This window comes from Heterodontus francisci, chromosome 10 (genome assembly GCF_036365525.1).
Source record: "Heterodontus francisci isolate sHetFra1 chromosome 10, sHetFra1.hap1, whole genome shotgun sequence".
In the NCBI taxonomy this organism is placed as follows: Eukaryota; Metazoa; Chordata; class Chondrichthyes; order Heterodontiformes; family Heterodontidae; genus Heterodontus; species Heterodontus francisci.
In genome coordinates, this window is record NC_090380.1 from 79,764,370 (window position 1) to 79,791,968 (window position 27,599).

Below are 27,599 nucleotides of genomic sequence, written 5' to 3' on the forward strand. Positions count from 1 at the left end.
AACTAGAGGCAAATAAAGATTACACATGCAGAAGAGCAAGAGAATGAAAATTAGCTTGTGCATGAGAAGCTGGAGAGTCAAGGGAAAGAGCACAGAAAAAAACAAAAAAGGACCTCGCATTTATATAGTGCCTTTTGTGACCTCAGGACATCCCAAAGCACTTTTTAAAAGCAGAATCACTGTCGTAATATAGGAGAGAAAGGCGCAAGTGTTGATACAGCCGAAAAGTACAATTGAATGTGGGAGACGGAAAGGGAAAGAGCAAAAGAGAAAGACTAAGAAAAAAACAGGGAAACAGTGAATAAGCAGAAAGAAAGAGATAGAACAAGCACTAGAGAAACAGTGTCAGGGAGAAGCAAGCATGAGATGGCACATTTGAAAAGGCAATTTCTATGAGTAAATCAAGAAGAAAGCGCGCATGCACAGTGAACTAGAGAGAGATAGAGCGATAAAAAGCAAGAGTATAAAAGTGAGCGAGAGCAAGAACTGGGCATAGGGAAGAGGAGAAAGATGATCATAGGAAATAGAAGGAGGTGGCCATTCAGCCTGTCGAGCCTGCTCCACCATTCAAACAGATCATGGCTGATCACCTACCTCTAACCATTTTTCCCCACTACCCCATATCCCTTGATGCCATTAGTATCCAGAAATCATTTCTGACTTGAACATGCTTAATGAATGAGCTTCCACAGACCTCTGGGGTAGAGAATTTCACAGATTCATCAACCTCTGAGCATAGAAATTCCTCCTCATCTCAGTCTTAAATGGTCTGCCCCTTATTCTGAGACCGTGTCCCCTGGTTCTAGAGTCACCAGCCAGAGGAAACATCCCTTCACAGCTACCCTGTCACGCCCTGTAAGAATTTTGTAAGTTTCAATGAGATCACCTCTCATTCTTCAAAACTCCAAAGAATACAGGCCCAGTTTCTGCAATCTCTCTTCATAAAACAATCCCTCCATCCCAGGGATTAGTCTGGTGAAACTCCGTTGCACTCCCTCTCTGGCAAGTGTATCCTTCCTTAGATGAGATGACCAAAACTGTACACAATACTCCAGGTGCAGTCTCACCAAGGCTTTATACAATTGCAGCAAGAAATCTTTACTCCTGTACTCAAATCCCCTTGCAATGAAGGCCAACATATTATTTGCCTTCCTAATTGCTTGCTGCACCTGCATACTAGCTTTTAGTGACTTATGAACAGGTCCCAGGTACCTTTGGACATCAACACTTCCCAACCTCTCAACATTTAAGAAATACTCTGCTTTTCTATTTTTTCTACCAAAGTGGATAATTTCACACTTATTCACATTATATTCCATCTGCCATGTTCTTGCCCATTTAACCTGTCCAAATTCCCCTGAAGCCTCCTTGCATCGTCCTCACAATTTAATTCCCACCGAGTTTTGTGTCATCAGCGAATTTAGAAATATGACAACTGGTCCCCACAACCAAATCATTTATATAGCTTGTGAACAGCTATGGCCCAAGCACTGATCCTTGCGGTACCCCACGAGTAACAGCCTGCCATCCTGAGAATGATCCATCTATTCCTACTCTCTGCTTTCTGTCTGTTAACCAATTCTCAAGCCACTGCAGTATATTACCCCCAATCCCATGTGCTCTAATTTTTTTTTTACTAACCTCCTGTGTGGGACCTTATCAAAAGCCTTCTGAAAATCCAAATACACCACATCCACTGGTTCTCCTTTATCTATGCTACAAGTAACATCCTCAAAAAACTGGTTTGTCAAACATGATTTCCCTTTCACAAATCCATGTTGACTCAGCCAATCATATTATTTTCCAAGTGTCCAGTTATCACATCCTTTATAATAGATTCTAATATTTTTCCTACTACTGACGTCAAACTAACAGGTCCGTAGTTCTCGGTTTTCTCTCTCACTCCCTTCTCAAACAGTGGGGTTACATTTGTTACTTTCCAGTCTGCAGAAACCCTTCCAGAATCTAGAGTTTTGAAAGATAACCACCAATGCATCCACTATCTCTATACCACCTTCTTCAATACTCTGGGATGTAGCTCATCTGGTCCAGGGGATTTAGCAACTTTCAATCCAATAAATTTTTTGTGTACTACTCTTTTTATCGATACTAATTTCTTCCAGTTCCTCATTTTTACAAGTCTCTCGGTTCCTCAGTATTCCTGGGAGATTTTCAGTGTCTTCCTCTGTGAAGACAGACACAAAGCAATTGTTTAGTCTCTCTGCCATTTCCTCATTCTCTACCACAAACTCTCCTGTCTGTCTACAATGGACCCACATTCGTCCTTGCTAATCTTTTCTTTTTCACATACCTAAAGAAGCTTTTACAGCAGGAAAGCAAGCGTTTGCACAAAGAAATTAACACAAATGAAAATGGGAGCATGTGAACCATGTTGGTGAATATGGATAGTGTTATGAAAGTGATTCGTTTTTGTTAAAAAAAATTTTTTTTTTTAAGGAATTTATGGTTAAACTGAATAAATGTTTTTTTGAATCAAGAGGGCACTAAAAGTGCCGGATTGGCAACAGTGCTGCTGGTTGTCACATGGCTCAGGTTAGGCTTAGAGCGGAAACCCTGGTAACAGGGGCAGAAAAGTCACACGCGCTCCTTTGATTGGAACAAGCCCAGTAGTAAGAGAGAGCACCTGGGTGGGCAGAAAAACTCAAGCTTTTTGGTTGTGTGTCAGTGTGTGCTTTACCTTCTAGAGGAAGAGACCAGATTCTTGCTGAATGTTTAAAAAAGTCAAGTCTGCTGCAGAAGGAATGAATTCCAAGAAGAGAAGAATACAATCCAGCTCGCTTCCCAGAAATTCCCCAGAAGACTCAGAGAAGTCCATTGTGTCAATTCATCTTGTTTCCTGTATTTGAAGAAGGTCTGCTAAAAAAATAGTTCTCAACACCTGCCTGAAGAGAACTGTTCTAAAGATCCTATCTACATGTACTCGAAGGTTGGACTGTATGCTAGTTTTGCTGTAGCGTGTCTCATCAGCTGTTTTCTTCAGGGGTGGGCTAGTGATCTGCCCAGGTATTTGGTTTTTTGGTCTGTAACAGAGTTCTGATCCAAAAATCCCTTTTTATTAGCTTTTGGTTAACCGGTATACATATATGAGTGCGAAGGGACTAAGGTAAAAAGGGACTTTTAAATCTGTTTAAGGTAGAAAGGGGACTTTTAAAATTTAATGTTTGATTTTAAAAAATTAGATCTGTGTGACAGATATTGTTTTACTTCATTACTAGTTAAGACTTGCTTTATTATAAACTGTTAATTTTGTTTTTCAGCAAAGAAAACTGGTTAGTGTGATCTATTCTAGGAAAAACAGTGTAGCTGATTGACTGTTTCAGTAAGTGGGAAAATTTAAAAAAAGTATGCTGTGACCCGTGGAGAAGTGGGACTGAATTAACTCCTCTCGCCTTGGTCATAACAATAGGCATAATGCCAGAGAATGGAATGTTCACACAGTCTCTCTGCCTAGCTTACTTGTACAGAGCATTCACTAAAAGGGAGTTTTAAAAAGCTATCCTTCCTAGTACAGCAAGTAAAGTCTTGCACATCAGCTCAGGCAAAGGTTAGCTGTTAATGCACAGGCCGTTTTTCCACAGATAGAAACAACTGATCCGTCAGTACTTTTTCAATCATGTTAATTTTCTCTGGTTTATTAGGAGTTCTCTTTAATTTTCAATGAATGCTTATTGAAAAAGATTTAATAGTCATGACTGAAATGTACCGAATTGTGGCTGATGACTGAAAAGACAGTCCTTATGGTCACACAGATGGGCGGCACAGTGGCTAGCACCGCAGCCTCACAGCTCCAGGGACCCGGGTTCGATTCTGGGTACTGCCTGTGCGGAGTTTGCAAGTTCTCCCTGTGTCTGTGTGGGTTTTCGCCAGGTGCTCCGGTTTCCTCCCACATCCAAAAGACTTGCAGGTGATAGGTAAATTGGCCGTTGTAAATTGCCCCTAGTGTAGGGAGGTGATAGGGAATATGGGATTACTGTAGGGTTAGTATAAATGGATGGTTGTTGGTCGGCACAGACTCGGTGGGCCGAAGGGCCTGTTTCAGTGCTGTATCTCTAAATAGATTTTAAGATGAAATAGAAAAAATCAGAAACAATTAAAATTATGCTTTAGCAGGATACAGTTAGAGATTTCTTAACTGGAGGAGTAAAGGCACTAAGATCCTAATATAGATCTACCAATCTGAAAATCTAGACTTAGACATTTGACCAGGGAAAGTCATTCGCCATGATGCTCAAAGTGTCACTATTTCAACTGAAAAAAATCCACTTTGAAATTTGATGGATTGAACAATGCCCATATGTATAGGATAAAAAATGAAGCAGTTTTACTTTTGAAAAACACTGCTACTAGACAGTTTCCTTCTAAAATGTTAACCATTGTAATCTCTACAAGCTTCCCAAAAATTTCCATCCCTTCGCAGAATTAATATGTTAAAACTAAAATATATTAGATTTCAGCTCCAACATCCAGCAATTTAAAGTCACTACTCTTTTATGGTTATCCTTCACCTTTCGTTTGCAGAAAACAGCAATGAAATAAGATGAAAACGAGAGCCCTCAAATTACCATAAACAACCTTCTTTTCCTCAATTCTTTGCAACCTTTTGTACTTCAACACTGTCTAGAAGGGAGAGTTTTGCAGTTACCACGTGCCTGAAGAATTGAACTGCTTATCTGTCATAATAAGACACTCCTGATTAATGAGTTCCAAAATTACACTGTTATTTGCTGTTGTGAATGTACCGCCTCCCTCAGCTGCTTGCTTCAATCCATAACTACAATAGCTCCCTCTATTACTCTGTGCCGACAGCAGCAATTACTTTGCACTGAAACAGCTGATCTTGGAAACTCAAACGCTCACTCGCATACCTCATTAATCCAATGAAGGAACTGTCATAGACCAAAAAATGTGGCCAAAAATGCAATCCCAATTCTAATCAAGATCAGTCACCTCCTTCAATCCCAGCAGCCTCTGCTTTGCTGATGTCAGTAGAGCCGCCAACTTTAAAAGTCAATACAAAGTCTGCAAGCTGAAATAGTTGGCTGTGCCAATGAGCCAAATGCACGTTGAATGCAACCTGCAATAATATACTCTCTGATACTGTACACCATTATCGTTGGATTGTTACTGAACCACTAATCCAAAGGCATAGACCAATAATCCAGAGATCTCAAGTTCAAATCACACTGCGGCAGTGTGGTATCAGTAGAAGCGACCATGAAGCAGTCTGATAGTCATAAAAACCCACCTGGTTCGCTAATGTCTTTTAAGAAAGGAAATCTGCCATCCTTACTCTGTCTAGCCTATATGTGACTCCAGTCCCACAGCAATGTTGTTGATACTTAACTGCCATCTGAAATGGCGAAGCAGGACACTTAATTGCACCAAGCCGTTAGTAAGAATGAAATTTGTTTAGTTTAGTTTAGAGATACAGCACTGAAACAGGCCCTTCGGCCCACCGAGTCTGTGCCGACCATCAACCACCCATGTATACTAATCCTACACTAATGCCATATTCCTACCATATCCCCACCTGTCCCTATATTTCCCTACCACCTACCTATACTAGGGGCAATTTATAATGGCCAATTTACCTACCAACCTGCAAGTCTTTTGGCTTGTGGGAGGAAACCGGAGCACCCGGAGGAAACCCACGCAGACACAGGGAGAACTTGCAAACTCCACACAGGCAGTACCCAGAATTGAACCCGGGTTGCTGGAGCTGTGAGGCTGCAGTGCTAACCACTGCGCCACTGTGCCGCCCAATGGTACAGACTACATGGCTGCAACCTGGGCATCGAATTTGGACGTAACAACGGCACACCCAGCCAGTCAACCTGCAAAGTCCTCCCCACTAATATCTAGGAACTGATGAAGTTGGGAGAGCTGTCCCACAGACTAGTCAAGCAACAGTCTGACATGGTGATACTCACAGAATCATAAACACCAGCCAACGTCCTAGATACCTCCATCACCATCCCTGGGTATGTCCTATTCTATGAGTGCTAAGAAGCCCCAGTAAAATGGAAGTCGATGGGAATCAGCAAAGAAGCTCTCCAGGTGACTGCAGTTATGCCGAGTACAACCCAAGATGGCTGCAGTTGTTGGAGACCAATCATCCTAGCCACAGGCCATCGCCGCAGGTCATCACTGCAGGAGTTCCTCAGGACAGAATCCTAGGCTCAACTATCTTCAACTGCTTTTCACCAACGATCATACCTCCATTATAAGGTCAGATCATAAGGTCAAAGGCTCCCTGATCATTGCAGTGTTCAGCTCCATTCACAATTTCTCAGATAATGAAGCAATTCATGCCCATATAAGCAAGACCTGGATGATATCCAGTAGGCTGATGTGGCACTACAAAAGCCACACAAGTATCAGCCAATGGCCATCTACAACAAGGGAGTCCAACCACCTCACCATGACATTCAATGGCATTATCATTGAATTCCCCCACAATCAACATTCTGGAGGTCTCCATTGCTTCAAAACTCAACTCACCAGCCATGCATACTAAAGCAGGTCAGAGGCTTGGTATTCGGTATCGGGTGACTCACATACTGACTCCCAAAAGCTTCTCCAACACCTACAAGTCATGTCAGGTGTGTGATGGGATGCTCTCCACTTGCCAGGATATTACCACTCAAGAAGCTCAACAACGTCCAGAATAAAGCAGCACGCTTGATAGCCATCCCATCCACAACTTAAACGTCCATTCCCTCCACAACCAGCTCGTCGTGGCTGCAGTGCTACTATCCACAAGATACACTGCAGCAACTCGCCAAGGTTTCTTCGACAGTACCTCCCAAACCCACAACTGCTACCACCTAGGAGGACAAAGGCAGCTGGTGCATGGAAACACCAACACCTGCAGGTCATACCTTGGACATACACCGTTCTTTTGTCATCGCTGGATCAGAATGCTAACAGCGTTGTGCGAATACCTTCTCCACATGGACTGCTTCAGATCAAGGTCACTTACTGTCACCTTCCCCGGGGAAACTAGAGATAAGCAATAAACTCTGGCATTGCTACTGATGCACATATCCCCAGAATGATTTATTTTTTTTAAAAGTACAGCATGATTTTGTCCAAACATCTGTTGAAGAGCAATGTGAAAGTAGTGCTGCAAATTTAATACTGTACATCCAAAATTAAATGTTTACTTTTTCATGTTTGATGTCTTCTAATTATATTCTTTTAACACCAAAATCCTTTTTGGTTAGAATCCCAACTCAGATAAATCGGTATGAAAGTGTAAAAGAAAATTGAAATTTTGAAGGAGCATGATCTTAGAAAGCAGAGTAATGTGCACTTGGAGTTTATGGGCACTGAACTGCAAGTAAATAACTACATGACAGAGACGGTGCAAGGGATTATATTGTTAGTCGTTTAGTAGTACAGAACTTGAGTATAGCTGAAAATAGAGACACGTTGTCGAAGCTTTTCATCTTGCACTCATCAGGACAATCGCAAGAATAACCAATGTAAGGGAAATCAATAACTTATACTGCATGAGAAGAGAGTGCTAATTGGTTGACAAGTGAACTCTGATTGGTAGAGGCGTTGCCATGGCGAATGCACCAATTTACAGTGACTGACAACTACCAAGCTTTGTTTAAAATTTAAACCAGGCAGCTTGACTCTTGACTGGTCAGGGCATTGCCCTGAGGAATGAACCAGCGAATGGCTGTCACTTATTTTGTTCAGCTGGTTGTCAGTGGATTATTTAGCAAATATTGTTCAATTGCAGAATCACATCTAATGTTGGACACTGTTTTGAGTTTTGTAAGCATGGGTTGGTTGGGTACGGCCTGTACCTTGCCCGTTGCGAGCAGCAGAAGGGACATAATCCACAGTGTGCTAAGAATTACACTTGACAACCAATTTAAGATCGTCAGTAGGGCTCGCAATGTGGCGCATTTGCGCGTACTGGAAGCTACATATATTAATACACAAGGCCCTGTTCTTTGCAGACAGAAAGAATATGTACATTGTACCTGTTCCAGATTAACAAAATAAGTGACAGCCATTCGCTGGTTCATTCCTCAGAGCAATGCCTTGACCAAGAGTCAAGCTGTCTGGTTTAAATTTTAAACAAAGCTTGACAGTTAACTGTCACTGTAAACTGGTGCATTCGCCATGGCAACGCCTCTACCAATCAGAGTTCACTTGTCAACCAATCAGCACTTTCTTCTCATGCAGTATAAGTTGTTGCTTTCCCTTACATTGGTTATTCTTGCGATTGTCCTAATGAGTGCAAGATGAAAAGCTTCGACAACATGTCTCCATTTTCAGCTATACTCAAGGATTATCCTGTGTTGGTCAACCATGCTGAACTCAAGGGCCTAATGGACGAGACCCACTCTGGAGACTGTGGCAGTATACCTGTCACATTCTAACAAAGCCGAGCTCATGGAGGACAGAAACCTCCCGCTGAACAGAAGGACTTTACTGTTGTGTATCAGGCTAGTCAAAAATAAAGCCAGGCTAGAAGAATATAGCTATCTGATTAAGATCTAACCCACCTCAACTGTAGATTAATGAAGTCATAATTTACAATTCAAGCTGTTAGTAACAAAATATGCACAACATTCCAGCATACTTCATCCCATCAAGTTCAACAAATCTTATACAGATCTCAATTTGAAGCAAACTCAATACTGTGAACCTCATCCCAGATTGCACACCAACATATCATCACGATGTAAAATTAAAGCCAGATCAGGAAAACCTTCAATGTTTCAGCTGCTGGTAGACAGTTATAAAAAAATTAGTGTGCTAATGTGCGGCACAGTGGCTAGCACCGCAGCCTCACAGTTCCAGCGACCCGGGTTCAGTTCTGGGTACTGCCTGTGCGGAGTTTGCAAGTTCTGCCTGTGACCTTGTGGGTTTCCACCGGGTGCTCCAGTTTCCTCCCACAGCCAAAGACTTGCAGGTTGATAGGCAAATTGGCCATTGTTAATTGCCCCTAGTGTAGGTGGGTAGGAGAAGGTGGGGATGTGGTAGGGAATATGGGATTAATGTGGGATTAATACAAATGGGTGGTTGATGGTCGGCACAGACTCGGTGGGCCGAAGGGCCTGTTTCAGTGCTGTATCTCTCTTTGACTCTAATATCTTGTATTAAATTGGAACTTCACATTCAGAGGTTAACAGTCAACAATGCAAACTTCAACCCAAAAGCAAAAAAGGTGAATTTTACATGACAGGAAGCATGCATTTTCCAAGAGCTCTGTGAAAATCATTGAACACCAAGAGGGTTAAAAGAACAGAGGTCCAACCTGTGCTCCCTTCATTGCCATCCAAGGAAGGTTTGATAGACTCTGACGGATTGCTCATTCTCGATTCTGTGCAAAACAGAAAAGAGGAAGAAAGAAAAATAATTCAGATCAGTTGTTCATAACTGAACTTATCTTTTTTCCCCAGCTACCTATATCATTTAGGTAGGAGGCATCTAATTGAGATAACTTATTTATATAGTATTGATTAAATGCAAACAAAAGAAACTACTCTGAGCAGCAAATGTACGAGCCTTTCCATTACGACTTATTAAAGAAATTAAATGGCAGGGTAGGTTAGAAATTTTGTTAAACTGAAAACATTTAGTGTTCCAGTAACTTGGATTACAAAATAGCAACACCCATCCACCAACTTTACAATGGGCTTTCTGAACAGGTTTAGACAAAGGCAGAATCAGAGCGAGTTTATAATCTTGTCACGGGAATAAAAATGCCAGTTCTCGTATTATAAGCACTGGAGCTGTTGCACAGCCATCACTCTTTTGTGATGTCATGAAGGCTCCCACCTGCCAAGAATGAGGCACATATTTCACCACATGAACATTAAATTTCAAATTTAATGCTGGGAAGAGGAGAAGGCCTGTTACAAGGGCTGCCAGACTGGCTGGAAAGACATTTCTGCATACTAGCAGATAGTGTTGGAACAAAGGAACCAGCCCCTGCTCCACCAATACACAGAACAGACATGGTCAGACCAGTTTAGTCACATGACTAACTGGCTGTTGCAGAGTTTTGAGCGGAGAGTTTTAAATTGGAGAAAACAGTGTTTGAAGTCAGAAAGCTCTTGACTCCTGGATTGAGAACATCTCGCTCTCACCAGCTTCAGAATCCACTGAAGACAAATGAACCCCAAGAGAGAAAAAGTCTCCTACAGTGAACCAGGTTCAAGAAGAATACCGGGCCCCAATAAAAAGCAAGATCTACCTACAAGCAAGGACTACAGCGAGCTCGAAGTACAGTAAAAAAAAAACGCTCTTCAGAGATTGCCTCAAACCTCTATTTTTCTTCTGTTCTTTTTTGTCTCTATTTGCATGTGTGTATGCATGCTAGCGTGGGACGCGGCCTGTATCCGCAGGCGTTAACCGATTAGAGTTTAGGTTTAAATTTTAATAAATTTCACTTTTCTTCTTTAAACCTAGGAAAGCCTGTGTTCATTTCTTTGCCTTATAATTGGAAAGCAGCCAACAAGGATTCACTGAGGAGCTCAAAACACGGCGTGTTTAAAATTAAAATCCTGTTACAATAAGACCAGGTGAAGGCTGAAAGAGACCCCTAGACACCTTTCTCGCCTGGTCGTAACTGTGAGCTGAACTACCAATGTACGAAATGTAAAAAGTATTTCCAGTATGGGAAGTTCTTTTCATAAGTGATTCTCTCCTACCGGTTTTTCCCACGCAGTGTATATAGTTGTGAAAAGCACAACCAAGTATATCCGCATAGATATTTGAATAAAATTTCAACTATTCATCATGGACAAAACTGAAATTTTAATAAGTGAAATCAAAAAAGATGTTTCTTCCTCGAGCTGTCTTGCACCACGAGGTCCACCATTCTGGAGGTCTTTTATAACGAAGTATTCTATTCCAACAGTCTTCTTTTCAAGCAGATACAACAATTAGAGCACAAGTAAACGATTTTACTCATTAATACAACTAATTTCATTTTTAAAACACTATCTGATCAGCGTAAGCACATATACAACCATAAAAATCCATACAGCATAATAGCGAAATTCAGTCCAAAATGGAGGTATTCCACTTCCTCCAATTCAAGCAGTATTACAATTCGCCTAGAAATGAGGTATTCCCTCAAAGGGGAATCTAGAACTAAGAGGCACAGTTTCAAATTCAGGGGTCTCCCATTTAAAACAGAGATGAGGAGGAATTCCTTCTCTCGAGTCATTGGTGTTTGGAATTCTCTTGCCCACAAGCAGTGAATATATTCATGACTTAGACAGATTTTTGATTCACAAGGGGGTCATCGGTCAATGTGGGGGGGGGGGGGCAGACAGGAAAGTGAAGTTAAGGTCACAATCAGATCAGCCAGGGTCTTACAGAATGGTGGAGCATGCTTGAGGGGCCAAATGGCCTACTCCTGCTGCCATTTCTTATGTTCTTATATCACGTTCTCACAACATAATTACAAAGGTAGGAGAAGAACAGTCAAAATTTTTTACAGGAGGTCTTATTCAGTAAAATGTTCCATTGCTAAAGGGCAATTAATTCCATAAAATGTTCCGAAATCTCAGTGGCTGGTTTGCAGGATAAAACAAACCAGTCTCATCTGCTCAGTAAGATGATCATCAATTCCAAAATGGATAAAGCTGCGTGAAGTAATCATCCATAGGTCAGGAAGGGGAGGCCATCCTTGTTTGAGAAACAAAATGCTAAGAACTTAGATAAGCCAGAAAGTAAGAAAACCAAGGTGTGCTAGGTCACTCAGCAGACATCAGTATGATCCTATGCCTCTTCTTCCTAATTCCTATTGAGACAGAGAAAACACAGAAACTTCTTCCAGAAGGAGAAAAATCTGTGCAAAATTGTGGTTCTGCTCTCTGTACCTAGAAGGGTGCAATGGTGGTAATTTAGGAACTTAAGTTAAATATGCGATTTCTCCAACCAAGAACATGCAGTGATGTAAAGAAGGCTTCTAGCCTCTTCGGATCCCTCAAGAGGTCTAAACCTAAAATGTTAGTTTACTGTATAGCTAATTGATCGTCAAAGCATCCTCATCAATGGGAGAAAAGACTGATGTACCTTGGAATATAGCTGTTACGATCAGGTGAGAAAGGGTCGAAAGGCTCCCCTTTTGTCACTCTCCTTGTTTGACCGCAACAGGGTTTAAGTTATTTTAAACAGTGGATGCGCTTACCAATTCAGTGACTGTTAACCCTTTTATGTGATATCATGAAAGAACCAATCGGACGGGGTTTCTTGAGTTTAAGCAAGAAAGAGGTTAGGTTTATTGTACTTAAAACCAAAACCCGAACTAAGTAAAATATTAAACTACACTCTAACTTTCTCACACACATGTGCACGCAAGTGGTTAGCACCGCAGCCTCACAGCTCCAGGGACCTGGGTTCAATTCTGGGTACTGCTTGTGCGGAGTTTGCAAGTTCTCCCTGTGACCGCGTGGGTTTTCGCCGGGTGCTCTGGTTTCCTCCCACAGCCAAAGACTTGCAGGTTGTTAGGTAAATTGGACATTGTAAATTGCCCCTAGTGTAGGTAGGTGGTAGGGAATATGGGATTACTGTAGGGTTAGTATAAATGGGTGGTTGTTGGTCGGCACAGATTCGGTGGGCCGAAAGGCCTGTTTCAGTGCTGTATCTGTAAAAAAAAGAAAAAAAAAGAATATACAATCTGTGGAGTCTGGTAATTCAGTTGTCTTCCGGATGAACTCATGGTCCTGAAGTTCCTGGCTAACAGAGGTGGCCACCTGGTTCAGGGTTTTCTGGGAGACAGTGATGTAGATGGTTTTCTCCCCGGAGTCTCTTCCTGCAGCAATGATAGACTTCGATGTTCTGAAGCCCGCAGGCAGGATTCGAACTTATAGAATTGCCGAGAGCGAGCCAGAGCCAGCGAGCAACAGCGCGAGCCAGGGGGCCAGCGAGCCACACAGGCAGCGAGCCACCGAGCCCTACAGACAGAGAGCAAAACTCCCCCATTTGGTTCCTGCACTGGTCAAAACAGGCGCTTGCTGTCGCAAAAAAGAAACTGCAAGTTTTCACACAGATGGAGATACTGTCACATGATTATCCAGTGTATTCTCTCTTTTGCATCTTAATTTGTTCAAGTCTTATGAATTCCAATCTCACTCTCGGGTCCCATTGTTTCAGTGCTTACCCTTTGAGGTTCGTCTCCATCAGTGCTCATGTTCCAATATGGCTTTGAATGTCTTCTTAATGGAGGTAAAACAGGTAGCTCATTCAAAATTCACAAGCCATTGCTCTGGTGGGAGATTAACCAGACATTCATCTCCTCCTCGGTACGTGAGGTATTCCAATGCAAATTGCGGTGGCCATTTTAGCTGCTTTCTTTTTAAAGTTTAATTCAGGTTCCAACCAAGGGATTAAAACAAAACATTTGGCAAAGCACGTGTTCATGACAATAGCACTTAAATCAGACACACAATGAGAACAAATAAACTGTGCGACAAAATAGGTGCACTAAAGTCAGAGGAAATCAGTGTCACAGAATCATCACAGCACAGGAGACGGCGATTCGGCCTGTCGATTCCATGCTGGCTTTCTGCAAGAGAAATTAAGCTAGTTCTACTCCCTGGTCGTTTACCCGTAACCCGACAATTTATTTTTATCTTCAGGCGCTTATCCAATTCCCTTTTCAAAGCCATGATTGAATCTGCCTCCACCACCCGCTCAGGGAATGCATTCCAGATCCTAACCACTTGCTGCATAAAAAAAAAGTTTGTCCTCATGTCAACTTTGGTTCTTTTGCCAATCCCTTTAAATTTTTGTCCTCTGGTTCTCTACCCTTCAACCAACGGGAACAGTTTCTCTCTATCTACACTGTCCAGACGCCTCATGATTTTGAACACCTCTATCAAATCTCCTCTCAATCTCTTCTCTAAGAACCACCACAGTTTCTCCAATCTATCCCTATAACTACGTTCCTCATCCCTGGAACCATTCTCGTAAATATTTTTCACCCTCTCTAAAGCAGTCACGTCCTTCCGAAAGTGCAGTGCCCTGAATTGGACGCAATACTCCAGTTCAGGCCAAGCCAGTGTTTTATAAAGGTTCATCATAACTCCTTGCTTTTGTATTCTATGTCTCTATTTATAAAGCCTAGGATCCCATATGCCTTTTTAACCACTTTCTTAACCTGCCCTGCCACCTTTACCGATTTGGGCACATATATCCCCAGGTGTCTCTGTTCCTGCACTCCCTCTAGAATAGTACCCTTGAGCTTATATTGCCTCTCCTCGTTCTTCCTACCAAAATGTACCACTTCACACTTCTCTGCATTAAATTTAATCTGCCACCAACATTCCACCAACCTAAGTCCTCTAAGTCTGTCACTATCCTCCTCACAATACTTCCAAGCTTTGAGTCATCTGCAAATTTTGAAATTGTGCTTTGCATAAAGTCTAGGTCATTAATAAAGAAAAGCAGTGGTCCTAGCACCTACCCCTGCAGAACCCCAATATATACTTACCTCCAATCCAAAAAATAACAGTTCACCATTACTTTGTCATTCAGCCAACATCACATCAATGCTGCCACTGTCCCTTTTAATCCATGAGCTTCAACTTTGCTGGCAAGCTGATTATGGGGCAAGCGATCAAATCGCCTTTTGGAAGTCGTTATACACCACATCAACTGCATTACCCTCATCAACGCTCCCTGTTACCTCATCAAATAACTAAATCAAGTTAGTTAAGCACAATTTGCCTTTAACAAAGCCAGGCTGGATTTCCTTAATTAATCTACACTTATCCAAGTGACTGCTAACGTTGTCCCAGATTGTCATTCCTAATAGCTTTCCCACCACTGAGGTTAAACTGACTGGCCTGCAGTTGCTCGGTTTCTCCTTACACCCTTTTTTGAACAAGGGTGTAACATTTGCAATTCTTCAGTCCTCTCGTACCACTCCCTTATCTAAGGAGGAATGGAAGATTTCGACCAGTACCTGTGCAATTTCCACCCTTACTTCTCTGAGCGTCTTCAGATGCATCCCATTCGGTCCTGGTGACTTAACAATTTTCTAATACCTCCTCTTCATCAATGTTTAGCCCATCCAGTATCTTTAACTACCACCTCATTCACCGACTCCAGCATCATCATCTTCCTTGGTAAAGGCAGATGCAAAGTACTCATTCAGCAACTCAGCTATGCCCTCTACCTCCATTCGTAAATCCCTTTTTTGGTCCCTAATCAGCCCTGCCCCTCTTCTTACTACCCTTTTACTATTTATATGCCCATAGAATTCTTTTGGATTCCTTTTATGGAAGCTGCCATTCTCTTCTCATACTCTCTTTGCTTCTCATTTCCTTTTTCACTTGCCCTCTGAACTTTCTATGTTCAGCCTGGTTCTCACTTCTATCATCAACCTGACATCTATCATATACACCCTTATTCTGCTTCATCTTTTTCTTTCATCATCCAGGGAGCGCTGGCTACATTTCCCTTACCTTTTCCCTTGTGGGAATGTATCTCAACTGTACCCGAACCATCTCCTCTTTAAAAAGGTAGTCCATTGCTCTGTTCCAGTTTTGCCTGCCAATATTTCATTCCAATTTATCCATTCTCACCCCATTGAAATTGGCCCTCCCCAAATTGTGTATCTTTACTCTAGTTTGTTCCTTGTGCTCTTCTGTAGCTAATCTAAATTTTATGATACTATGATCACTGTTCCCTATATGCTCCCGACATTGATCCACTTGACCCACCTCATTTCCTAGAACCAGATCCAGCAATGCCTCCTTCCTCGCTGGACCAAAAACACACAGGTCGAGAAAATTCTCAAAACACATTCAGAAACTCTTCCTCTCTGCCCTTTACACTATTACTACCCCAGTCTATATTGGGATAATTAAAGTCCCCCATTATCACAACTCTAGCTCTTGAACCTCTCTGTATTTTCCTTGTAAATTTATTCCTCTATATCTTTCCCACTAGTTGGTGGCTAATAGAATACACCCTGTAGTGTAATGGCACCTCTATTGTTTCTTCACTCTAACCAAATAGATTCTGTCCTTGACCCCTCTAGGATATGCTCTCTCTGCAATATTTTCCTTAATCAATACTGCTACCCCTCCTCCTTTTTTTCCTTCCCTATCCTTCCTCTATACCTTGTATCCTGTCCTATCCTTTTTTGAGCCAGGTCTCCATTTATCACCACATCATACTCCCTTGTGCCTTTTTGCACCTGCAACTCACCAACCTTCCTGTGTTTATATATACTGTAAATCTGAATTAGATCTTAATGCATTCACTTTAACTCTGACCCCATGTGATACCTTACTAGTTCTTACTCTAGTGCTATCCGTCTCTCCAAATCCTTTGTGCACCTTGTTTCTGTATTTCTAATGCTACATCCTAGTGCCCATCCCCCTGCCAAATTAGCTTAAACCCTCTCCCACAGCACCAGCAAACCACCTCATGAGGATGTTGGTCCCAGCCCTGTTGAGGTGCAACCGGTCCTCCCTGTACAGGTCCCGCCTCCCCCAGAGCCGGTCCCAACATCCCAGGAATCTAAAGCCCTCCCTCCTGTACCATCTCTCCAGCCAAACATTCATCTGCTCTACTCTATCCTCCTATTTTTATACTCAATAGTAGTGTGTGGAGATTACTACCTTTGCAGGTGTGTAATCTCATGACCTCAGAGCAAAGAACCTGCTGCAATATAATTATCAGGGATTAAGACTTTTGTACCTCAATTAGTGCAAGTTACTTTGTTTCAATATAAAATGCAAAATGAAAGGAAACATTAGCTCAACAGAAATATACATGACCAAAGAGTTTTTTTATCAAAAAAAATGGCAATCTTCTATCGCTACATACTTTTCATTCATTTACCAGTTTTGTTTTAGTTTTCTCAGCGTGAGGAATATCAGCTTTGGGAAATACAGCATGTATAGTTTGGACAGAATGATTTGAGAACTACAACGGTGAGCATGTGACTATTATGTATCTAAGGAGAACTGTAAACAACACCCAATATAACTCTAGATTTTGTTCCTCCAAACTTTAATTCTGTCTGGATAGATTATTTTGAGTTGTATAATACTAGGGTGCAATACTAATGGTTATAGGTTCTATCAGTGGTAGTGGAACCAAATTTGCAGTGAAAAATTAACAGTATTATTAAGAGTATTAAGAGTTTGGAATGCCCACAACGCTAAAGCACATTAGTCCCAGTGCAATGTGTCTAGCTATACTGTACTGGTTCCAAGATGCTAAATAAGCAGAATGACAACTTTAGGAATCTAATCTCAGCATCACACACTCCAAGATCAGATACATTAAATAGATCAGAGTAAAATTGGTTCTCCTCTGGCCCAATAACAGAATTAACACCAATAAAAACCTCCCACTTACTGCTCCAAAGTGATTTTTCCATTGTTCGCACAAGGCATTGTCATCACTTCTCTGTGTAAGGCTACCAGTTTAGCACAGAATTGAAACCAGGGTCACTACCCCAAAATGATTTCATAAAAAGACATATCAGCAGCAGAGAACAAGGTCCCAAACTTCAAAACGTGTACAAATCTCATCACCCAGTGCTTGCAGCAAGACTTCAAAAACTGCAACCAAAATACTGCTATGTACATTAACAAATCTAATTGAATCTATTATAGAAATGAAATTACTCTGCAAACCCAGCATTGAAAAAATAAGACTTGATTATTTTAATATTGTGCTGCATGAATTAAATGAGTACTGCAAAATTTTACTTCAGTAGTCAACAAAGTGGATTCCTGAAAATTTCTGGTTAGACTTTACACACAAGCAATTTCTAACCTTTTTACATTTCTGGTCACCAAAAACTCTGAATCCATTCAAAATTAATGGCATCATAGGATTGTGTCAATGGAAAGAATGCTGTTTAAATGGAAGTGACGTACATGATACATAGGAACAAAGGACATAGGAGTAGGAGTAGGCCATTTGGCCCTTCCAGCCTGCTCCGCCATGGTTGATCTGCTTGTGGTCTCAACTCCACTTTCCTGTCTGGCCCCCCATAACCCTTCACTCCCTTGTCTATCTAAAATGTATCTAACTCAACCTTGAATAAATGCAATGACCCAGCCTCCACTGCTTTCTGGGGAAGAGAATTCCACAGATTAATGACCTTTGAGAAAAAAAAAACCCACAGCTCCACCTTAAAAGGGAAACCTCTTATTCTTAAACTGTGTCCCGAGTTCTAGTCTTTTATAACATTTATAACAATCTAGCTTTATTTCTTCTTCATTCATGGGATGTAAGTGTTGTGGCAAGGCCAGCATTTATTGCCCATCCCCAATTACCCTTGAGAAGGTGATTATGAACGACCTTCTGGAACCGCTACAGTCCATGAGGTGTAGGTACACCCACAGTGGAGTTAGGGAGAGAGCACCAGAATTTTGACCCAGCGACAGTGGAGGAATGGTGATAGAATTCCAAGTAAGGATGATATGAGACTTGGAGAGGAACTTGCAGGTGGTGGTGCTCTCATGCATCTACAGCTTCAGGACCTCAGGAGGAGGCTGAGATGGATTATCCATTCGGCATTTCTGGCTGAAGATGGTTGCAAATGCTTCAGCCTTGCTTTTTTGCACTTATGTACTGGACTCCCCCATCATTTAGGATGGGAATGTTTCTGGAGACTCCTCCTCCAGTTAGTTGCTTAATTGTCCACCACCATTCACGACTGGATGTGGCAGGGCTGCAGAGCTTTGAACTGATCTGCTGGTTGTGTGATCACTTGGCTCTGTCTATAGGATCTTGCTTCTGCTGTTTAGCATGCGTGTTCTCCTATGTTGTAGCTTCACCAGACTGGCACATCATTTTTTAGGTATGCCTCGTTCTGGTCCTGACATGCTCTCCTACAATCTTCATTCAACCACGGTTGAACCCCTAGCTTGATGGTAATGGTAGAGGAGGAATATGCCAAACTATGAAATGCAGATTGTGGTTGAATACAATTTTGCTGCTGCTGGCCCAAAGCATATCATGGATGCCCAGTTTAAAGCTGTTAGATCTGTTCTGAGTCTAGTACAATTAGCACAATGGTAGTGCCACACAACAATGGAGAGTGCCCTCAGAGCGAAAACAGGACTTAGTCTCCACAAGGACTGTGAGGTGGGCACTCCTTCAAATATGGTCATGGACAGATGCATCCGTGACAGACTGGGGAGGACAAGGTCGGGTAGGTTTTCCCCTCTTGCTGGTGTTCTCACCACCTGCCACAGGCCCAGTCCGGCAGATATGTCATTCAGGACTTGGCAGGCTTGGTCAGTAGTGGTGCTACTGAGCCACTCTGGGTGTTGGACATTGAAATCCACCACCCAGAGTATATTTTGTGCCCTGGGGGTTACCATTGTTCCAGTTAAGTTTCTGGTCAGTCACATAAATACTGAGGCTACAAGAGCAGGTCAGAAGCTGGGAGTTCTTTGGAAATTAACTCACCTCCTGACTCCGTAAAGCCTGTCCACATCTATAAGGCACAAGTCAGGATAGCTAGATATAGACAGGGGTTAAGTGAGTGGGCAAAGATCTGGTAAATGGAGTCCAATGTGGGAAAATGTGAAATTGTCCATTTTGACAGGAAGAATAAAAAAGCATATTATTTAAATAGTGAGAGATTGCAGAGCTCTGAGATGCAGAGGGATCTGGATGTTCTAGTGCATAGTATGCAGGTACAGCAAGTAATTAGGAAAGCTAATAGAATGTTATCGTTTATTGCGAGGGGAATTGAATACAAAAGTAGGGAGGATATGCTTCAGTTATACAGGGCATTGGTGAGACCACATCTGGAGTACCACATACAGTACTGGTCTCCTTATTTGAGGAAGGATGTAAATGCATTGGAAGCAGTTCAGAGAAGTTTACTAGACTAATATCTGGAATGGGCGGGCTATCTTATGAGGAATGGTTGGACAGGCTCGGCTTGTATCTGCTGGAGTTTAGAAGAGCAAGAGGCAACTTGATTGAAGCATACAGGATCCGGAGGGGACTTGACACGGTGGATGTGGAAAGGATGTATCCTCTTGAGAGAATCTAGAACTTGGGGTCACTGTTTAAAAGTAAGGGGTCACCCATTTAAGACAGAGATGAGGAGAAATTTTTTCTCTCAAAAGGGTCGCAAGTTTTTGGAACTCTCTTCCTCAAAAGGTGGTGGAAGAGAGTCTTTGAATATTTTTAAGGCAGAGGTAGATAGGTTCTTGATAAGCAAGGTTATCGAGGATAGGCAGAAATGTGGAGTTGAGGTTACAATCAGATCAGCCATGATCTTGTTGAATGGTGGAGCAGGCTTGAAGGGCTGAGTAGCCTACTCCTGCTCTTGATTTGTATGTTCGTATGTAATCACAGAATGGTTACAGCACAGAAGACGGCCATTCGGCCTGTTGTGTCAGTGCTGGCTCTTTGCAAGAGCAACTCACCTAGTCCCACTCCCCCACCATTTCCCCACAGCCCTGCAATTTTTTTTCTCTTCAAATAGTTATCCAATTCTCTTTTGATGGCCTCAATTATAAATGCTTCCACCACACTCTCAGGCAGAACATTCTGCTGTGATAGTGTATTTGTCGGTATGTTAAATATAATCATTTAAATATATGTTTCTGCAAATATGCACATCACCACAAGAAGTGATGCAATATCACGTGATTCAGTTCCCCTTGCACAGTTAGCATGTGTAAACCGAAGCAACAAGTCTCCATGTAAGTTCTGCATTCAAACCTTTATGCCTGCATCGTTTGTATTAGTCTAGAAAGAGATAATCCAATATGGTGGCAGCGGTAGTGAGTTGACAACATTGATCAGCAGCTAAAGACGACAACTCAAGTCAAAAGTCCTACCTGTAGCGCTGCATCCGAATCACAGCTCTCACATCAGGAGGCACGAAAAAAAATTGAAGGCAAGTTGAGCATACTCCCGGTTTTGCCCAAGCCAGCAAGAAAGTTAGCGGTAGTGAGATCAGTGCAGCATCATGTTTTGGAATGGATCCCTTCCCGCTGTTGCCGCATTTGCACGTCATTAGCCGACCCAAACACCAGGGCCCCTCCTGCCTACAAGCTCTCACAAGCCTGCGCTGTAACACAACAACTCAGGGCACGGCTCCTTCTTAGCTTTGCAGATATCGCAGTTTGCTGCGACTTTCAAAGCAAGGTTTGTTCCTCAGGCAGAGAAAAGAGTAGAAGGCTTAGACAATGGCAGCCAGATTCTTAGAGATGGACTGGAAAGCACCGGATGTCTCAGGCGAGTTCAAACTGTTTAAGCAGAGGATTGAACTATGCCTTCTAGACCATGAGATTGTGGATGCAGAGAAGCAGGCTACAAAAATCAGGATGTCCATAGGAAACAAAGGTCTGTGCAGAATCAATACCTCTGGTTTATTTGATGCTGCCCAAAAGGATCCACCAAAGCTATGAGAAACATTAGAAAGTCAGTTTAAAATTCAAGTTAATTTCAGAGTACACCGCCTGGAACTCATGCAGTATAGAGAAAAAGCCAATTACAGCTTGGACAACTTTGTTAACTGTTGCAGAGAGAAAGCAAAAGGTTGCGACTTCTCTGATACTGAACTCTCGGAACAAATTATGGGAGTTGGTTATCTGAGGCATTCCAGAAAGACCTCCTCAAAAAGCCAAAGGGACACAGCATGGAGAGTATGCTACAGGACGTATACAGATACGAGGCAATTATTGCAGAGAGACAGTCTTTGCAAGCCTTAGGATCCGAAGTGCCTGTCACTACAAAATCCAAGGCACCCAGACAGAACAAGGTATGCAGTAACTGCGGGCTCTCCCACCAGCTGTGTAGCATATGGGCTGATCCAAACTTTGCAGAAGGTCCAGCAGCAGGAACGCGGAGAGAAGCCAGAGCTGCAGCGCTCAAGCTGCAGAACCATGCTGCCCAGAGGCAAAGGGAGGCAAGACACTTCCACGCATCACCAAAAGCACAGATCCTAAAATGGGGGAACGTCTGACCAAAACAGATGAGGTGGATTAAAGTGAAGACACTATAGGTGAATAGCTATTTCACACAATCACTTTAGAGGAACAGGTCCATTCTGTTAGCAAAAACGGAAGCTTTTACAACACTCCAGATCATCTGCCCCAATAAGGCTGGACGGCATCGACTTGAGTGTGAAGATTGACACAGGTGCAAGTGTCAACACTCTTACCTTTCCGCAATCTCTAGGACACGTACCACGAGGCATGGAAGTCTGTGGTCCAACCCACAAGCATGAAGCTTACAGCATACAAAGGCGTGACAATAAACTGCCTTCGTCCCCTAGATCTGGAATGGCTCGGATATTCTACACAGTGGCTGTGTCAGGCCCAACAGTAGCAGGGTTGCTGGCATGCAACAAATTTAACATGGTCCATCCATGAGCAGTCCCAGTCAGATGATCACAGCAGTCAAAATAGGTGTACACCCATTGGATCAGTACAAGTCTCCCCTATGAAATCTGACAGCATGGGGAGAGAATCTAATGAAAAAGTTTTAACAATGGACAAACAGCAAGAATCAGATAGTCAGTCAAGTAGACCAACTGAATATCCTGCATCTCACATTCTCAAAAAGGTAGACACAGAACAGATGCAACCACGGCAGAGCCTCTCCTACCACATGAAACACCATCAACACGGATCAAGATAGCAACCGATCTGTGCTCTGTGGGCAGAGAAGATTATCTGCTAGTGACTATCACTCCAAATTTCCCATTCTGCAGAAGCTTCGAGACATAATAAAGTACAGCAGTGGCCAACAGGGTTAGTGCCAACTTGAGTCTTTTTGGTGCCCCGGTAAAGATGTGTCTGACAATGGCCCACAATACACTAGATAATCATCTTAGGGTATGTGTGAACAACAGTCCATCAACCATGTCACAGCATCACCAAGATATCCTCATTCGAATGGGATGGCTGAACGTACGTTAAGGCCAGTCAAATCGCTGATCAAAAAAAGTGTTCAGAATCTGGCAAGATATCCAAGTTGTCATACTGCATCTTCACACGATGTCATTAGACTCCAGATTGCCATCACCTGCTGAGATTATGTTTGGTCGACCGGTGAGAACCACATTACCAGTTATCATCTCACCAAGTCGTTATTGACCACAGGCCAGTTATGTCAAACAAGATGAAAGACACGCATGACGTGCATGCGGGTGCAGAATTACCGCCACTATACAGTGGCCAGAAGGTGGGGTCCTACATCTGCAAGAACAGACATGGATCCCAGCAGAGGTGTGCAAAGAACCAGGTTTGTATGAGGTGTCAATACCTAAATCGTGCAATACTGTGAAGGAATCGATCCCACTTCAGGTGTCTCTCTGCTAGCCATGCACTGGGCGACCAACCAACATCGCCTATGCATACCCATGTAGGTTTTGAAGACAAAGAGACAACAAGGAACACACTGGCAACTGAGGACAATCCTTCCAAACACAATCTTCAGGAGGAGACGACGGACAGTTCAAGAACACAGCCACGTCATTGTCACAAGTTCTGGTCGAGTCAGCCGACAACCAGTAGAGTTCCAAACGTATACAACACCTTGAACAGGAGTATTCCAAATGTTCTTGTTGCAGTCAAAATGTTTCATGTAAATAAAGTGTGTCATGCAGGCTCCCAACTGCCAGGAATGAGGCATATTAATTTCACCACATGGAAATTAAGTTTCAAATTGTTGCTGGGAAGAGAACGCCTTATACAAGGGACTGCCAAGCCCCTGGCTGGAAAGATATTTTTGCATATTAACAGACAGTATATGTAGACAAAGGACCATTCCCTTACCCACCCAATACACAAAACCAGAGGTGGTTATACCAGTCAAGTGACTGCCTTGCTGGCTTACTTGGGGAGTTTTAAATTGTAGAGACAGTGTTTGAACTGGCAGAAAGCTCTTTGCTCCTAGACTGAAGACGACCTCCTGTCTGCTTCCATCTCTTTCTTACTGAACTCCAAAAACCCACTGAAGACACATGAACCCCAAGAGAGAAAAGTCTCTTACAGTGACGAAGGTTTAAGAAGAATACTGGGCCCCAATGAAAAGCAAGGACTCTACAGCGAGCTCGAAGAACCATAACAACTCTTCAGATATTGCCTCAAACCTTTCCACTTCATTTTTCTTCTGCTCTTTTCTGTCTCTATTTTCATGTGTGTATCGCATATGCATGCTAGTGTGGGTGCGTCGTGTAGCCGTAGGTGTCAGTCAAATTAAAGTTCAATAAAATTTCACCTTTCTTCTTTAAACCTAAGAAAGCCTGTTTGTGCTCGTTTCTTTGCCTTATAATTAGAAAGCGGTGAACAAGGATTCACCAAGGGAGAGCTAAAAACTGTATTTAAAAATAAAACGCTGTTACAGTAAGACCAGGCGAAGGCTGCAAAGGAACCCTAGACCTCTTTCGCACCTGGGCGTAACAAGTGTTATAGTTGTCAAATCTCCAGTATCTCCTAAGGGTTGCTTATTCATATACATATTTATCTTGTACTATATGGGGTTGTCATTTAAGGGAAGAGGGTGCTGTGATACTGTATTTTAGTATGTTCAATAGCATTTAAATATATGTTTATGCTAACATTTATTTCATCATAGGAAGTGATGCAATATTACGTGATTCAGTTTTCTTGCACAGTTAGCGCGTGTAAGCTGAAGCAACAAGTCTCCATGAAAGCTCAGTGTTCAAACCTTTATGTCTGCCCTTCAGCTTTGTTTGTATTAGTCTAGAAATAGATAATACAACACATTCCAGATCCTAACTACTCGTTGCATAAAAGGTTTTTCTTCATGTCGCTGTTGCTTCTTTTGCGAATCACCTTAAATCCGTGTCCTCTGGTTCCAAATCCTTAGGCCAATGAGAACAGTTTCTCCCTATCTATTCTGTCCAGAATGCATCATTATTTTTTTAACACTTATCAAATCTCCTCTTAATCTTCTCTTCTCCAAGAAGAAAAGCCCCAACTTCTCCATGTAACTTAAGTTCCTCATCCCTAGAACCATTTCTGTGAATCTTTTGTGCACCTTCTCTAATGCCTTCATACCCTTCCTAAAGTGTGGTGCCCTGAACTGGACACAATACTCCAGTTAAGACCAAACCAGTGTTTTACACAGGTTTATCATAACTTCCTTTTTTTGTACTCTATGCCCCTACTTATAAAGCCCAGGATCCTGTATTCTTTATTAACTGCTTTCTCAACCTGCCCAGCCACTTTCAATGATTTATGCACATATACCTCGAGGTCCCTCTGCTCCTGCACCTGCTTTAGAATTGTACCCTTTAACTTATACTGCCTCTCATTTTCCCTACCAAAAATGAACTACTTCACACTTCTGTGCCTTAAATTTCATCAGCCATTCATCCACATTCCACATCCTGTCAATGTCCTCTTGAAGTTCATTAATTTGTTCTTCACAGATCACAATATTTCCAAGTTTTGTGTCGTCCACAAATTTTGAAATTGTGCCCTGTACACCCAAATCCAGTTCATTAATACACGTCAAGAAAAACACCGACCCCTGGGGAACCCCAATATATACCTTCCTCCAGCCCAAAATACAACCATTCATTACTGCTCTGTTTCATGTCCCTCAGCCAATTTCATATCCATGCTGCTACTGTACCTTTTATTCCATGGGCTCTAACTTTTGACAAGCCTGTTATGTAGCACTTTATCAAATGCCTTTTGGGAGTCCACGTACACCACATCAACCACATTACTGCCATCAACCCTCTCAGTTACCTCATCAAAAAACTCCAGCAAGTCAGTTAAACTCCTTTTGCCCGTAACAAATCCGTGCTGGATTTCCTTAAATTAATCCACATTTGTCCAGGTGACTATTAATGTTGTCCCAAATTATTGTTTCTAAAAGCTTTCCCACTATAGAGATTAAACTGACTGGCATGTAGTTGCTGGGCTTATCCTTACATCCTTTTTTGAACAAGACTGGAACACTCGGGCACCACCCCTGTATCTAAGGAGGATTGGAACATTATGGCCTGTGGCTCCGCAATTTCCTCCCTTACTTCCCTCAGTATCCTCAGATGCATCTGATCCAGTCCTGGTGACTTATCAACTTTAAGTACAGCCAGCCTATCTAATACTTCCCACTTGCCTAGATGAGTTCAGCTCTAACAACTCTCAAGAAGCTGGACAGCAGGGTGAAGCAGCCCACTTGATTGGCACCCCATTCACCACCTTAAACATTCACTCCACCACCCATGCACAGCAGCAGTAGTATGTACCATCTGGGTACAGACTACTTCATTATCTGAGGAGTTATGTATGGAAGTGAACATCGCTGATTGCACAATGAACATCCCTACTTTTGACCTAATGATGGAGGGAAGGCCCTTGATGAAGTAGCTGAAGATGGTTGGGCCTTGAACTCCTGCAGTCCTAGGGCTACAATGATTAGCCTCCAAAAACCACAACCATCTTTCTTTGTGTTTGGTATGTCTCCAACCAGTGGAGTTTCCCCACCAATTCCCACTGACTTCAATTTTACTCGGTGTTACGAGATTACTTCTATTTCTTTTTTAAAAAAAATATGCTATGGACATTGATTCATCTAGAATCTTGAAGAAGCTGAACTTTGTGTTTTTTTAATAAAGGGAGGTCACCAGAAGGTTTGACCCAAGAGTAAAGAGTTACTGGAAGGCACCCGTTTTCAAAAGAACCCAGCAGGGGTTGTTTTGGCTTGAAAAATATTTGCAGAGTAGTGACAAGCCAAGATTTATAGATGTTACTGCTTCTGAAAAAGTTTTAGTTTCATTTTCAACTGTTAAAGCCAGTTGGCGTTTGCCTGAAACAGAAGAAATTGGCTTATTGACCTCACCAGGAGACTGCCAGCCATTCTTCTGTTGAAAAGTCCTGCATCAAGAGATTTCTATTTTCTCCTGTATTTCAAGAAAGCCTGCACGTTAAAAGAACTTGCATGTCAAATGTGTGCAACTGAAACCTTGTTGTTGCCTCCCTGCTGCAAGACTTATTTGGAGCCTTCTTTAGTTGCATCTCTTGGAAGCCTACCCAAACTGATCAGGAACATCACCTGGAAAGAACTGTTCTAGAAAGATCCCATTGACAGCCTTCGACATCTTTGGGCCACCTCACCGAAACAAAGGACTTCCTTCCATACTTTCTTTTCAGCCCAAGTTTTTTTTTTATTCCTTCTATTTCTTTGTAACAGCTGTAAACAAAAATCCCTTTTTTTTCCCGCTAACCGGTTATGTATGTATGAGTGTATGCATGAGGACTAGGATAAATAAAGGGGCTTTAATATTTCAATTTGCATGCATGTTTATTTCCTTATTGGTTAAAAACTTGGTTTATAATAAAACGGATAATTGTTGTTTGTTAAAGAATCCTGGTTGGTGTGCTTTATTCTGCGGAAAAGTAGAGTAGCTGATTGTTTTGGTAAGTGGGAAAATTTAAATATACGTTGTGACCTGTGAAGAAGTGGGACTGAATTAACAGTGCACTCCTCCCGCTTCAGTCGTAACACTAGGGCTCCTTGATGTTATGCTGTCAAATGCTGCCTTGATGTCAACGGCAATCACTTTAACTTAAAATGTCCAAGATGACGATATTATTTAGGCCAAACCG

General features: G+C 42.2%; 1 protein-coding gene across 6 annotated transcripts in view; it reads right to left on the minus strand.

Moving 5' to 3' along the window:
- pou2f1b (POU class 2 homeobox 1b) overlaps positions 1 to 27,599 on the minus strand; it is a 301,199-nt gene that overhangs the window by 184,515 nt on the left and 89,085 nt on the right. For 5 of the 6 annotated variants that reach the window (XM_068040849.1, XM_068040850.1, XM_068040852.1 and 2 more), the window contains one exon: positions 9,305 to 9,370. The exons of the other annotated variant lie outside the window; for it this stretch is intronic. In XM_068040849.1, the coding sequence (XP_067896950.1) occupies positions 9,305 to 9,370 (66 nt within the window). The remainder of the gene's footprint in view (positions 1 to 9,304; positions 9,371 to 27,599) is intronic. 6 annotated transcript variants of the gene reach the window in all.